This window comes from Rhinolophus sinicus, linkage group LG03 (assembly GCF_036562045.2).
Source record: "Rhinolophus sinicus isolate RSC01 linkage group LG03, ASM3656204v1, whole genome shotgun sequence".
In the NCBI taxonomy this organism is placed as follows: Eukaryota; Metazoa; Chordata; class Mammalia; order Chiroptera; family Rhinolophidae; genus Rhinolophus; species Rhinolophus sinicus.
This window is the reverse complement of record NC_133753.1, coordinates 9,010,703-9,025,447: the sequence shown is the minus strand read 5'-3', so window position 1 is coordinate 9,025,447 and position 14,745 is coordinate 9,010,703. Positions and strand designations below refer to the sequence as shown.

The window sequence follows — 14,745 nt, the reverse complement described above, 5'->3', positions numbered from 1 at the left end:
CCACTTGGTCACCATCAGAGGTTCTAGCTGCCCTTTCACATGCAACATAGGGACTCTCCTGGGTATATTGTTGTCCACAGGAAACTTGACCTCCCTGCTCTTCTATAGTGTATACTTTACTTACTTGTTTTGTTTACTGTCTGCTTTCTCCCCACTAGAATGCAATCCCCATGAGGTCAGAGTTTATTGTCTGTTTTGTTCACGTCTCCATTCCCAGGGCCTAAAACAGTACCTGGCACAGGCTGGGGGTTCAATCAATCTGGTTGAAGCGGTGAATGTGCGTGCCCCAATTTCCTACATGGAGCCCACATAATGACTGTCCACACACTCTAATATAAGTACGCGTTCGATGTCCATCTCCTCTGCAAGTCTGTGAGTCCCATGAGGATGGGTGTTTGTCAAGTTTCCCACACCACTCTCAGAATCTTCCAGAATGCCTGACCCAATGTAAGATGTTTGATTAAGGATCTTCTGTAATATTTTTGGCTTGTGTGTCCCCTGGAAAGTCAGTCACTTGTTTCTGCAGGAGCCATTTCCACTGCTGGAGAGGATTGGGGCAGACCTTTAAGTGCTTGAATATAGTTATTACTCAATTTTTAGTTCAAAGCAACAGAAGGGTATTGTGCATGGCAGGTTGCTCCGAATGTGGGCTGGGTCTTCGGTAGTTCCTTCCTTTTGGATAAGGGAAGTGGTGTCCACAGACCCAATAGGCAGGTAGGGCAGGGTGGGGAGGGGTTATAGAGGGTCCAGGGGTGCTAGCTGTGATGTGGGATCACGTGTGCTAGTGGCCTGGTGGAGGAGGGATGTGGGAAGGATGAGAATGGGGCATGTGGTTAGGATGGACCTCACCATGCAGTACCTGCCTGCCGGCCACTCACCCTGGGTTTGGTCTTACCCATGCCCGGCTCTCCGATGATTTCCCCAGTCACCACTTTATCCAGATACTCCCCATTGTCTGCAGGACAAAGTTCACAGCCTTTCCCCTGACAGCCAAAGCCTCCATCCTTTTACCTCCGAGTAGCTCTCCAGCATTACCTTCCACTGTGACCCTCCATGAACTTGCTATTGCTGCAAAACAGGTTTGCTCTTGTTTTATCGGAATCTACCCTTTTCTTTCTTTCCCTAGAGTCCTTTGCCCACAGCATGTCTCCCCCACCATCCCCCAGACTGACTTACCCTCTTTGCCTTTATTTAAGACCCACCTGATTTTCAAACTCCAACTCAGGTCTTACCAACGTGGGGTGGGTGTTGGGGGATGGTGTCGTACCAATGATGCTTTTGTGTGTGATTTCTCCCTATACTTGCACCACTTACAGCCACCCTCAAGGTCCTGGCACCAACTGCATTGTGGGGATGGGTATTGTCACCTGCATGGTACACACATGCAGCTAAGTTGGCATGCCTTTGTGTTTCGCCACTAGTTTCAGGCAGATGCCTCTTTAAGACTGGAGGGACACACTTGTGGGAGTGGGACTCCCAACCTCTGAAGGACGCTCCATTGTAATCAAATACCACCCTCAATTCATCCCACTAACCAAAAATGTGGCGACACCCATTGCCAGCTGGGCATGTTGACTCTCCCACTTCCTTTGGTCTTGGGGTTGCCCGTGGGTATGTGATCTCCCAAGTTGGATTGGCCCATCCTCGCACCACCTTCTCTTCAGGAAGTTGGCATGGTGTGGGGCCTACGCCCTGCCCCTTGCCCTGGCACCCATCTCCACTGAAGGTGATTAGCCAATGACATTTCAGGATGACCTCGCTTTGCTGTGCAGCCAACATCGGCCACTGTGAACGGAGAGACGCTTATTCCTCCCGATGTCCTTTGTGCCTTTTTCGGGATGCTTCCCCAGTGGACACTTGGGAAAGACCCACAGTGGTGACAGTGGTGGCGGGGATCTCCCAGAAAGCCTTAACATGAGGCTGTTCTCATTTTCAACTTTCTAACCATAGTTGACCCCAGATTCAAGGAGATTGTAGAGCAAATGGCTACAATGGAGTGGACCCTCCTCGTAAGCATTGCTGTTCAGTGTTCACAAAACCCAAGGTCAACTTTATTAGGCTCTTTGCACACTGAGGAACTCGTCCTCACCGCAGCCCATGATGCCGGCTGCTGCTGGCTTCCTGTTTGCTTAGCGGGGGAGAGACAAGCCCAACCCCCAGCCCCCGGCCTCCCACCAGTCACCCTGCAGCTGGGTTGACGACTTTTCCCAGGAAGAGCAAGCTCTGGGTGGTCACCTCCCAGAGCAGCACCAGGAAGGGCCTGTTGAAATGGGCATGTGGGGCCGCTGTCGTGTTCAGAGACTGGGGCTGGGAGAGGACGCCTGAGGCAGCCCCTGCCTCAGTTCCCCGCTCACTCATGTCCATGGCCACCTTGTGTGACACCTAGAAGGAGAGAGGAGGGGCACAGACAGCATCAGCTCAGGGCCCTTCAAGGGCACAGATTCCACCTCGTGCAGCATTAAGGTGGAGGCAGAGGCACCCCATTCAGGCCTCACAGGCCCACCTCCCAAGAAAGAAACTCCAGCCTGTATTTTACTTCCCCCCTCTCCCCACTTCTCCCCCTCTGCCATATCTGGGAGGCTCACCCTGAGGGTGCGTTTGCTCCCTGATGGGGAGACAAATGGGCTTGAGCAGGGCTGAGGGCCGTGAGCATGAGCCAGGCTGCAAACACCCTCTTAGGTCACCGGGGTGCACGTGGCCCAGGCCCCAGTGCCCTTTGCTGCTGCAAGCTGCACTGCCCCTCGCTAAGCCGCAGTTTTCTCATTTTTTGAATGGCTTGCTCAGCCTAATTCAGTGGTTTTCAGATGAATTCAGTGGGACCACGCTGCCTGATGTGTCGAGCCCTCTACCGACCTCTGTGAGAAGAATTCCTTTTTAAGCAAAACTCATTGTTACACAGCTTCTTAAGAAGAAAGGATTCTGAGGGTTTAAAAAAGTTGAAAAACTTTGGCCTTGACAATCCCTTTCATTTCTAAAGAGCCCCATGAAGAGATAAATCTGGCATTTAAGGTCACTGTGGAAGAGAAATTCTTTAAAAGGTGAAATAATTTCTTTCCCTTCTTGTTCACCCTCTCCACCGTGAGTGTGCATGTATGCACACACACACACACATGCACGCGTGTGCACACACACAATATCATATCCTGACTGTCTTGGTTTCACATCCCAAATGTCAGCTGGTCTTTCCCAAATAAAAGACAGAATACTGTCATTATGAAATTCCTAGCCAGCACTCAAATGACAATCACTGACTCTATTCTAGAACAAAAAGGATAACTGAAGAGAAGGGAAGGGATTTTGCTGCCTTCCCTCCTGTGGAAAATTGCATTACTCTTCCCCAATAGTAACTCTCCCTTCCTATAAGGGACTATCGATCCTCACTCATGCCCTGTGACTAGCGATGCCTCCTGCAGGAGAGGAACACAGACCCACCCACCCCACTGACGTCTGTCTTGATGGTGGGACTGGTTTTAGCCAGTGGCACGTGAGTGGCTTTGACATAGGCTGTCCGTGATGGGAAGTGTTAAGAGCCATTGCACATTTTCTCTTGCTTTTTCCCACTGTTGTGGGAATGGCGTGTCCCAAATAGGGTCCTCTCCTTTAACCAACGTCCTGAAAGGAAGAAGCCATGTGATGCAGATCTATAGCCAGATGGTGGTGACACACCTCTGACCTGTAGACGAACAGGAAATAAGCCTCTGTTCTGATAAGGCTGTGAGATTCTGGGGTTGTTACTACAGCAAGGCTCGTGGCTGCACCTCCTGTTCACGCCCTCGTTAGTGTCTCTGGCTCTAACAAAGGCAGATAGTTTCACTGCCTGCCCTAGGAGGAAGCATAAGAGGTGAAAACAAAACAGTCCCACACCTGGGGAAATTCTGACTCTGTGGGTGACCCCGAATATGGGCCTACTTGATTCAGGGCTCTGTGTACCTGCTCTGAAGATTATAGAGGGAGGTGGAAAGGGAGCTGCCCATAAAAAGAAGCCTTAAAGTTTGTGTTATTAAAAAGCCAGGCTAGGAGAAAGAAGGGGGAACTTGACTTTCAAACAAACACTTTCTGTCAAAGGAGAAAAGACACCCCCACCCCCCCCACCACCACCACACACATATAATATCCACGTTCACCACCTTACCCTGGAGATGGTTTTGTTGAGCTGCTCAGCGATTCCTGATAAGTCAGCTTCCAAGTTGAATATGTCAGTGAGACCCATGTGGGGAAGTATTTCTTCCAGGTTGTATGTTCCAGAAATGGAAAACTTTGGCAAATGTAAGTCCAACAGGCTGGAGAGAGAATCAGACAGCGGAGGGGCGCTACTTCCTTACCTGTACTTCTCCTGCCCTGAGCGCTGGGAAGGAGGGTGTTTCCCACAGTGCAGGGAACCAGTCTTCCCACGACACTACCTGCTAGGCCGGAACATTCCATGACCCAGAACCCCCTTCTCTTCAGACCTTACAGACCTCTTGTGACCGCTTCACAGACCTCTTCAGACCTCTCGTGTCTGGATCTGAGAAGACCCTGTGTTCTCAGCCATCTAGCTTCATTTCTGGCTCACTGATGGGGGGCTTTCTAGATGTCTGGTCTTGGGTTAGAGTTTCTACAAAGTTTGACTGATCAGATCCACGTAATAACCATGTAAGATAAATACGGTTCACATTTCACTCCCTCTACATCTGATTCATCAGCAAGTTCTGTTGGCCAAACTTCTGAACTACATACTAAATCCATCTATTGGCAACCACCGTGACACATGCCACTGTCATTTCCCACCTGTCTGAGCTTCAGGGATCCGATGAGAGATGGTGTATGTAAAGTGTGGGCACGAAATCAGTAGAATAACTCTCCCCCCTGCTACTGGCATGCCTTTCCCATCAGATCACCACATTCGCTGGGTTAAGTTCGCAAGTTTCTTTTGGCACAGAGTAAAGCTGTCCTTTTCTTCTTGGGATTACTCTTCTTAATTTTTGTTTGCCAGTTACTGGGCACCTGCCCAGTACTGGTTAATGAATAGCCAGTTTGGAAACTTCTGCCTCCAAAGAATTCAAATTGGAGACCCTAATTCAGGTACAGGAATCATTGCCAGTTTAACTCCTGGGAGCAGTATAAGGGTCCAGATGCCTAAATAAAGTGGGAGGCAGTTGGAAGTTGAGGGTTAAACTGAAGAGGAGGAAATGGAGGTGGAGAACAGGCAGCACTTAGAGCGTAGGCCCTACCATTGAGGGGGTTTGAGTAGAAGCTAGCAGAAAGGTACTGGTGGACAACCCAACACAGAGTAGGTGTTCAACCAGCGTAAATGCAGAATGAGCAGTTCCCAGGAAGTGTGATTTCCCTAGGCAACCTAACCTTCCTCACAGCCCAATGGAGGGAGAGCTGGCAGTCTGAAATTGTCATGCCTGAAAACCCATTAAAATGCTGCTGTAATATTATAATGCTGGCACAAGAAACGGTAATGGGAAGCATCTGAGATTTAGAAAAGTAAGTTGGGTTGGTCTTGCTTCTTGAAGGTCAAAGTGAGAGGTCAAAACAGACCCTTCCTAAAGGAAAATCTGTTGGTCTAGAATCCTACGGTGCTTCCTCCTGAGAGGGGAAGGGGCCCGCTCACCCCGAGGGAGCCTGAGACTACAGGACTGGAATCCGAAACTGACGAGAGCTATGGAGCTTTCTAGACAACAGGGATACTTCCGTACTTCCTGGCCTCTGTCCTTGACCTGTATCTTTTCTGTGGTATTTGAATCTCTGCCCAAACATGAAACACCCTTTCTGTCTCTGCTACTTCAGGGATGTTGGGGTGCTGAGGGAAGGCTCCTGTGGGCATGAGGGGGACTGGCGCCTATTAGGTGGTAGTAGATTAAAGATGGCCGTCAAGGGTCCTGGAAAAACACACTGTTCCCCAATATTCCCCAATTAAAAAAAAAAAAAAGATGGGTCTATACCTTGCCCCTCGAATCTGGGTGGGTTCTTTGACTGCTCTGATCAAAAGGATATGGCAGAAGCGATACTTCCAAGCCCAACCTTAAGAGAGCAGGTGTTTTCACTTCCTGTCTTTTGGGACACTCCTTCTTGGAGCCCTGAGCTCCCATATAACAATATCAACTAGGCTGAGATGCTGCACAGAAGACCCAGCTTGCTTCATGGAGATGCTGCATGGAGATAGAGATGCCTGCTCAGTCTTAGCTGTGCCAACCCCCTAGCCCAGGCACCAGACACCTGAGTGGAGGAGCCTCAATGTTCCAGCCCTGGCTGCCATCTGACCCCAACACAGAAGAGACCCCAGGTTAGAACTGCCCAGCTAGTCTGGGCCACCCACAGACTCGAGAGAGATAATAGATGTTCTTTTTCAAGTCGTTCCATTTTGGGGTGGTCTGTTATGCAGCACTAGGTAATTACAACTCAAGGTCAGATTTATCCCAGAGCACCTCATAAAGGAAGATACACCCAAGAAAGGGTTGGCATGTGAAGGAGATCAAGGCAAACCAGAGAAGACTGAAATTACTGTGAGAAAACTACAAACCAGAAAGCAAGTGAGACAGAAGTGGGTAGGACTGAGGTCCCATAAAACTGGCATTTCGGTTTTACAGTGCTCTTCTTGGCATTTAATTTCTTCAAGGAATGTTTTAATTAAGAAGGATGGACTTTTAAGAAATACACACTGTTCTGCACGTGTCATAATTATTTTTAATAATTGTCCTTGCTCTGATTTTTATGTCTTCACTTAACTACCTTCTAATAGTAAATTATTATTTGGGGGAAGGGAGAAGGAAAAGGAAAGGAGAGTGGCAGAAATATGGCCAGGAAGGATAATAATGATTAATGCCCCATGAATACTTCTCATATACCAGGTAGAACTCCCAGTGTTCTCTATGTATTAACTCCATGAATCCTCCAAGCGACCCAATGTGGTGGTTCTCATGGCCTCATTTTATAGTGGAGGAAATCTGTGGCCCAAAAGGTGAAAAAATTACCCAGGAATACATAGTTGGTGAAGAGCCCAGGGGTTGGACTCTTGCAACTGGAGGTGACAAGAACTGCTCGGGTTCTGGGACAAGGTCTGCAGGAGTTGTGCCCCTCTGACACTTACCTGGGCAGGAGCAGTTGGCCCCATTTCCTCAGGGTCTCAGGCTGCAGGGTGGCCTCCACCTGCTCCATTTTCCCCGGGTCAGGAAGGATGAGCAGGGCTAGGGCATTCCCGCTGTATTCTATCTGGAGGACGGTGCAAGCCATGTCCTGGTCATAGAAGAACCTATGCATTTCCTTTTGGTGCATCATGGGGACGCGGAGGGAGGTCCTCTCATCCACAAAGAAGCTCGCTTGCTTCTGGGTCTGGTAGTGATGGAAAGGGTGCTTCCACTTGGCTTAGGACACAAAACGCATAGAACCATGAGCGCACAGGCCAAGGGAGCAGCTCTGACACACATAGGCTAAGCCACACTCGTTTGGTGACTTCCTCTTGGGTATATAAGTATGAGGCAAAGAAGTGGCATGGATACAGAATCAGGAGGCCAGAACGGAGGTCTGGTTCAGCCACCAGAGCAAGTCCCTGAGTGTGAGCTCTAATAGCCCAGGATTTTGTTCCATTTCAGAGCAACTTAACTTTCAAGAGGCAAAAAAGGTAGTATTTCAATCTACTGAGCACCTTCCATGTGTGAGGCACGATCTCTTTATATCGCCATCAAAATTACTATTAAACAGATATGATCTCCATGTTAGAGACTAGAAATTGCATCTCTGTGAATTTGTGGAAACATTCCAAATTTGCAGAGCCATGAAGTGGCAGAGCGGAGATGGGCCTGACTCTCGCTCCATAGCTCAGGTTCTTTGCAAACAGAGTCGACCTCTAGACAAAGATGCCTTTAGACAACAACCACCGTCTACAGAGAAGCTGGAGAGCCACCCTCTACCTCCCAACTCCCTAGCAGTCAAACTGGAAAAAAGAAAGAATTCAGTTAATGAGATGTAATATATAATGCAAAAGCCCATTAAGTCATAGTTAGAAATGCAGAGTTTGGTGGTCACCATCTTATCCGTGTGTATGGTATCTTTCCTTTCTACTTATGTCTCTGCCTACAACCACCTCCTGACTTGGCCTCTTAAACGCAGTGGTCTTGGTGGTAGAAGCAAGGAGCTGGCTCATCTTGTCTCCTGCATCCATACCCAATCAGTGACCACGTATTTCTGATTCTATCTCCAGAGCCACACCTTCATTCAAGGCCACCGTCTTACTTACTTTGGACCACTTTGAGAACATCTTACCTGTCTCTACTCGGCCACCCTTTCTCCCCTCCAAACATTTTCCAAATCGTAGCCAGACTGATCTTTCTAAAAGAGATGTGGTCATGTCACTTCACTGCTTCAAATTTTCTGGTAATCCTGGGGTCCTACGGGTAAAGTCTAGGATTCTCAACATAGTTCCTGCTTGTCTTTTCATTGCAACTCTCAGCTCCCCCTACCCCAGGCATTTCCCTGTTGGTTCTGTGTTTCAGTCAAACTAAATTTGTTTCATGTCGCTGAAAATGCAATGATATCTCTTCTGCTCGGACTTCTGCACATTCTGTTGCTTCAATCTGACTAAGCGTCTCTCCACCTCTCCTGCAGCTTCTTTGCCTGAGTAAATCCAACTCGTTCTTCATGTCTCAGTCCAGATTCCTTCTCTTCCAGGAAGGCTTCCCTCACTCCCCCAGTCTGGATAAGTGTCTCTTTTAAGAGCTCCAGGCACCCAAACCCACTCAAGCAGAGCTTCACTTTCCCACTGAGATGTAATTGCCTTTTTACAACTCATGGGACTGTGAGCTACACTGAGAAAACTATCTTGTTCATAAATGTCCCCTAGAGGCTCGCACAGTTCCTGTGATGTAGTCAGTATTTAATATATGATCTTGAATGAATGAATGAATGAATGAATGAATGAATGAATGAATGAATAGCATTCCTGGAGGCCTCAAATAGGAGACCTAAGTTAACTTGAAATAGTTTATTCAGCAAACTTTTCAGGTATACTTAGTCCTGTGTCAGACTCTGAAAAATCAAAGACAATTAAGACTCAGGCCTTTGAGACCTCTGGTCAGGATCATAGATTGAATGGAGGCAGGAAAACCTGTGTGTGTTTTTCTGCTTAAACACTTACACATTCTGGATAAAATAATGGAAAAATAAACAAATAGTTCTCAGCTCAAAAACAAAAAGCAGAGCTTCCAGAAACAAACCAAAAATGCATAGTTCTGATCTGGAGCTAGTATCGTCTGGCTCAAGAGTTATCAGAATCCATATGCCGCTCTTAGGGGTGGTGGTTAATGTCTTCTCAGGGGTAACTCAGCCTGATAAAACTCAGGCTCACACTTGGAACTGAGCTCTATACAAATAGTCAGGAGTTATGAAAGGCAATCCCTTCCTTATCTGGGAAGCCTGGATTGAAAAACTGCCCAGCAGCCCAGAGATAAGATAGGATAGGTCACCACATTTCCAAGGCCAGAGGGGAAAGAGTCACCTACTCTATTTTCTTTGTTTGCATTACTCACTCAGCACAGGAACTCTGCAACCTAGAAATTACTATAGAACTAGTGAAACCAATAGGACTAGACCAGAAGAAAATGTGAATTTGTCCACTAGAGACATTTCCACAATAGGCCATAAGAAACTCTCTCTCTCTCTCTCTCACACACACACACACACACACAAACACAAACACACACACACACAATTTCAAAGTTGAAAATTTCAATCCTCTCTTAGAATCAGCAGGGCTAATAAAACCAAAAATTCACAATAATTGATGTAGATTCTTCTCCCTCAGGGACCTGGAGCACAACACTCTCCTCCATGCATGTGTATAATACATAGTGACTTCCTTCAAAGGACGGAAAGGCAGGTAAAGGATAACTTTCCAGTGGAGAAATCTGACAATTATTACCTCAGCCAAGGGATCAAGGTCAACATCAACATTAATAAGTCATGCTGATAATATGTGTCCTTGACATGATGGGATCAGAATGGCACCTTACCTCTGTGGTTTTCCTCACCAAGTCTCATAACCCCAGTCTCAATCGTGGGAAAAACATCACACACATCCCAACTGAGGTATATTCTGCAAAATGCCTGGTCAGTACTCTTCACAATTGTCAAGGTCAGTAAAAGCAAGGAAAGTCTGAGCAACTGTCACACAGCCTCTGGGGAGGCATGGAAGGAGGGAAATAGGACAAGCAAAGCATTAAAAAGAAATTGAACTGTATCTGCAATGTCATACTTAAAAAAAATAAAACTCTGGAGCAAATGGTAAAATGTTAATATGTGTTCATTCTTCACGGGGGGCATGTATGGTGGTTTTCATGTTATTCTCTGTGTATTTCTGTATGTTTGAAATAGATGATAATATACAAAAATAGAATTTTTCTAAACAATGAATTACTGATAGAAAAGTGAGATTGAGTGCATAACAAAGAAATCAGAATCAAAATGGAATAGAAAAACACAGGGCAAGAGAAACCAACTATTGATAAATCAAGTAGTGGTATAAGCACATTATTTCAATATATTGAGGTAGTTACAAAGACAGGTGCTTTTTGGGGTGGGGTTTAGGTGGTGGAGGTGGCAATAATTCTGCCTGAGCCAGGGCTCACCTTTGAAGAAGATGTAATTCAACAGGACCATCAGCGTGTCTTCGGGGAGCTCCTGGAGGCAGTCCACCACTTGCCCGTATGTTTGCTTTCTCACATAGTCGTTCATGTGCCTCCCAGTTGTAGCAGAATCTGAGAAGTTAGCAGAAAAAGCAAAAGCTCCATACAGCTCCCTGATGTTATCCAGAAAGTGTTGCCGAGGCTTGAGCTGCTTGTCCAGGAACAGAGAGTTGCCCACTTTCAGCTCAAGTTTGGGGCTGGGCAGGTCAAGTGTGTGGATGAGGCTCTGAAAGCCCTGGTGGATGCTGGCTCGTGGGGTCTCCGTGAGGTTGAAGCCAAGTCCCTCTAGGATCTGAGTCGAGGTGTCAGCTTGGGCCCCAAGAGAGAGGAGCGCCAGGGTGGTAGAGATGCTCACCGGAGAGAAGAGGACGTTTCCTGGGGTTGCTTCTGCCAGCTGCTTGTACAAACGCAGAGCAAAGTTGGTAATGGCGGGTGTGATGGTGTGGTAGGCGGGGGCTGGCTCTGAGAGCTGACCACTGGGCGCTTGAGGCACCCCCACGCTCTTGTCTCCATGGGCAGGAAAGGGCTGGCAGTGGACGGAGACCAGGATCCCTGCTCCCAGCAGCCACAGCCGTGCTGGCCCCATCCTCTGAAAACAAGACGCCCAACACATCACTCTGCTGCGTAAATCATGTCATGGCTTCTTGTTGCTTACACAAGAAATCTCACATCCAGACTATATCCCACAGAAGGGGCATGGGGATAAGGTGGGGGTGAGCAAGCAGGGCTCCAGACACTCTCCCCCAAGCCTTCGGTCCCAGCAGCCGCCCTTTACCTGCTTTGTGTATTGATACGTCTATAAGATTTTATTGAGAAAAGGACTCCGGGCTATAAAAAAAAAAAGCTTGCATAGTCTTTTCTCCCTGCCTCCCTCCCTGGACCCTCCCTCCTTCTTCCCTGTCTTCTTTCCTCCCTCCTTCCTCCCTTCCTCTCTTCCTTTTGGTTTTCTTTCTTCTTTCTAGTTCTTTCGATCATCCATTAACATTCAGTGACTGTGGTGGCACTCAATACTCTGGAGCAATTGTTCAGGACCCTGTGACAACGAATGATGCTTGGCTGCCCTTGCACTTAGGTGTGGCCATTAACTACAATCTTGCCAACTGGAGGGAGAGGATGATGTATGCAACTGCTGGGACAGGCCCTCAGTGAGACGAGAGCCCTGCAATCTTTGGCCTTCCATTCACGGGAGTGTGGCTGTGGTGATCGGCCACGGGGACCTTGAGTATGAGGGCAGCCCGTGAAGGGTGGCAAAGCCAGAGGATGGATGGAGCCTGGGAAGATGAGAGAGAGAGAGATCAACGCTGCCTCCATCAAACCTCTTATATTGAAGACCTCTTGTCACCTGCAGTGGCTGAAACCTATATCTTAATTGGTGCAGAGATTTGGGAAAGATATGTCATGGGTTGAATTGTGTTCCCTCCAAATTCATATGCTAAAGTCCTAACCCCTAGTATCTCAGAGTGTGATCTGGTTTGGAAATAGGGTCGTTGAGATGTAATTAGTTAAGATGAAATCATGAGATGGGCCCTAACCCAACATGGCCCGTGTCCTTATATAAAGGGGAAATCTGGACACAGACACACACTCTGGGAGAACGCCATGTGAGAGGATGGCAGAGGAGCACTGAAGGCTGACAGCTGCACCAGGAGCTGGGGGAGAGGCCTGGAGCAGGGCTTCCCCCAGCCGCAGAAGGAACCTGTCCTCCCTATTCCTTGATCTTGGACTTCCAGCCTTCAGAGCTGTGAGACATAAATTTCTGTTGTTTAAGCTGCCCCATCTGTGGTACTTTGTTATGACAACCCTGGGAAACCAATACATTATGTATTGTGCTTTAAGTTATAAAAGGAGCCAGAAAAGCCTCTGATTCACCTCTAGGGGGTCCAGGTGATGCGGGGGCAGGAGACCCCTTGCTTCCGGGCCAGGAATGAGCTCCAGCTTGAGGTGGAACTGCACTGTGGAGAAGGCTCGTCTCTGCTCTCTCTGTGTCTGTCTAGGACCCACTTTCCCTTAAACACATCCTCACGTGAGCACAGAGCACACACCGCCACATTGCCACTCAGAGCCCACCTTGATGTCCCCCGTAAGGAGAGTATCGTCCCTCTGCTCCCTTCAGCACTGACCTTTCCTTCCCCTGGCCCGTTCCACAGCAGCTGTTCCCCTGATGACCATCCCATCCTTGTTTGTCCTGATAATGTTTGTGTCTTAATTAGCACCTTGAATACCTGTTGCCCAAACCAGTGGCTTCTGGAGCGAGTACACACGCTGTGGTCGTGTGGGAGAGATCATATTTTTGCAGACCGTTCATGGTACCTGGTGCCCTAAATACCCTGCCAAACCCCAAAGGCCAGTTGTCAGGAGGGATGAATGTAACCTCATTATCAGTTATGTTGTAACTCGTTTGCTGGTCAAAGTTCTCCAGGCCATGTCCCAAGGCCAGTGCCTCCACCCACCACAGCTTGCAGTGGGCTCGCTTAGTACAGTTTCCACTCACGCTGAAAATTCTTTTGAGGGGAGGTTTGGAAGAAGTAGAACAATTTAAAAAGTGATCTGCTCCTGGGGAAAATAAGAAATACAACTATGACAAAACTATTTCTAGTTTATTCTTTTTATCCATTTTCTACCATGCTGCACCCCAAGAATTCCCAGACTTGCAGAAGGGCCTATTTCCCAAAGAGGACTGGATTGTAAGCAGGGGGCCTGGGTTTGAAGTAAGGCTCTGCAGTAACTCACTGTCATGCTGTGCAAAGGAACCCCCCTGAACCGCGGGGGTGTCCCCACTTGTAAAATGCAAATCACAATGCCTGCCTTCTTGGGATGGGGTCACTTAAGGATTACAGGACACACAATGTATAAAGCACCTGGTACAGGGAAAGTATTCAGTGTTAATTTTCACCCCTTTCTACTGACGCTCGTGTCATTATACCTAATTTCTGTCTTTCTTCCTTTTCCAGAAAGATCCCAGAGAAACTTAAGAACTCCCTTAATTAATTATAATATTCCCATTTATTGTTTATGTTGTGGTAAGGATATTAGATATATTGTATCACTGGTTTCCAACCAGAGAGGTTCTAAAATGCGAAGGGAGGAATGAATGTGAAGAGGGGGGTGGTACTTTGGATCGTCTCAAAGATTGGAGAAGGGGGTGCTACTGGAGTTTAGTGGGAGAGAGAAAGCTCTGGAAATGCCAGAACAGTCACATGTGATGAAGACTGGTCCTGCCCAAATGCCAGCAGTGCCCTTGTGGAGAGATACTGGCTTCATGTCATTTAACTGAATCCTTATTGGAACATTGAGACACAGGTATTATTATCCCTGTTGTACATATGGGGAAACTGAGACTCAGGGTCAAGACGAACACTGGTTAAGAGGCAGGAGCACGATTCAAAGTCCAGACCATGGCTCTGAAGCATGACCCTTTTCGTATAACAGAGTTTCTAGTAAATTTGCTATAACAATGTTGTCATTTTGCTTCGGGTTTTATTGTTCTTTTTTCTTGCCTAACTGCCAGGCATACTGGGAGTTTCCCTCTCAAAGTTTTTTGAAGACCACGTTTTCATGAAGTTCCCAGTTCCAGCCTTAGAAGCAATAAATACATCATCACATTTTTCCTTTCAGGGGGCTTAGTTCTCCCATCCCCACCGTCAAAGCAAGGAGGAGAGAGAGAGAGAGAGAGAGACAGAGAGAGAGACAGAGACAGAGATAGAGAGAGACAGACAGACAGACAGACACAGAGAGGCAGCCGCCACCTCTGCCTTGTTTCTGGTACTTACAGCAAGGTGCCTGGGCTGGCGCCCTGGGTCTTCAGCACTGCACCACCTCCTACCCACAGGAAAATCCTGTTTGAAGATCACAGCAGCCTGGTCAATATTTGTCAGGTCAATTCCTGGAACCGGTGTGAAGACGACGCGCAGCAAACAGGAAGGGACCTTTTTTCCAAAGTATCTGTCCTACAAATGGTGAATTGTGATTCTGGACCCAGCTGGGTTTGAGGAGGGTCTGATATCAGTGATGAGGGCAGGGGGTTGTGATGCGGTTGCTGCTGACCCATCAGGGGTGTTTTGTGTGTTTCAGGCACTGGTCT

At 47.7% G+C, this 14,745-nt stretch overlaps 1 protein-coding gene and 1 long non-coding RNA gene across 3 annotated transcripts in view; one reads left to right on the top strand and one right to left on the bottom strand.

Moving 5' to 3' along the window:
* Positions 1-14,745, top strand: part of LOC141570507 (uncharacterized) — a 46,018-nt gene that overhangs the window by 29,900 nt on the left and 1,373 nt on the right. The window lies entirely within an intron of this gene.
* On the bottom strand, positions 2,023-14,587 carry SERPINA11 (serpin family A member 11). Of its 2 annotated transcripts, none has more exons than XM_019745987.2 (5): positions 14,435-14,587; positions 10,608-11,253; positions 7,076-7,349; positions 4,133-4,280; positions 2,023-2,382 (listed from the first exon to the last, which is right to left on the bottom strand). In XM_019745987.2, the coding sequence occupies exons 2-5, from the start codon at positions 11,248-11,250 to the stop codon at positions 2,179-2,181; spliced, it is 1,269 nt and encodes a 422-aa protein (XP_019601546.2). In that variant the 5' UTR covers positions 11,251-11,253; positions 14,435-14,587; the 3' UTR covers positions 2,023-2,178. The 2 variants fall into 2 exon arrangements, with proteins under 2 accessions (XP_019601546.2, XP_019601529.2); XM_019745970.2 differs by lacking the exon at positions 14,435-14,587 and adding an exon at positions 12,785-12,952.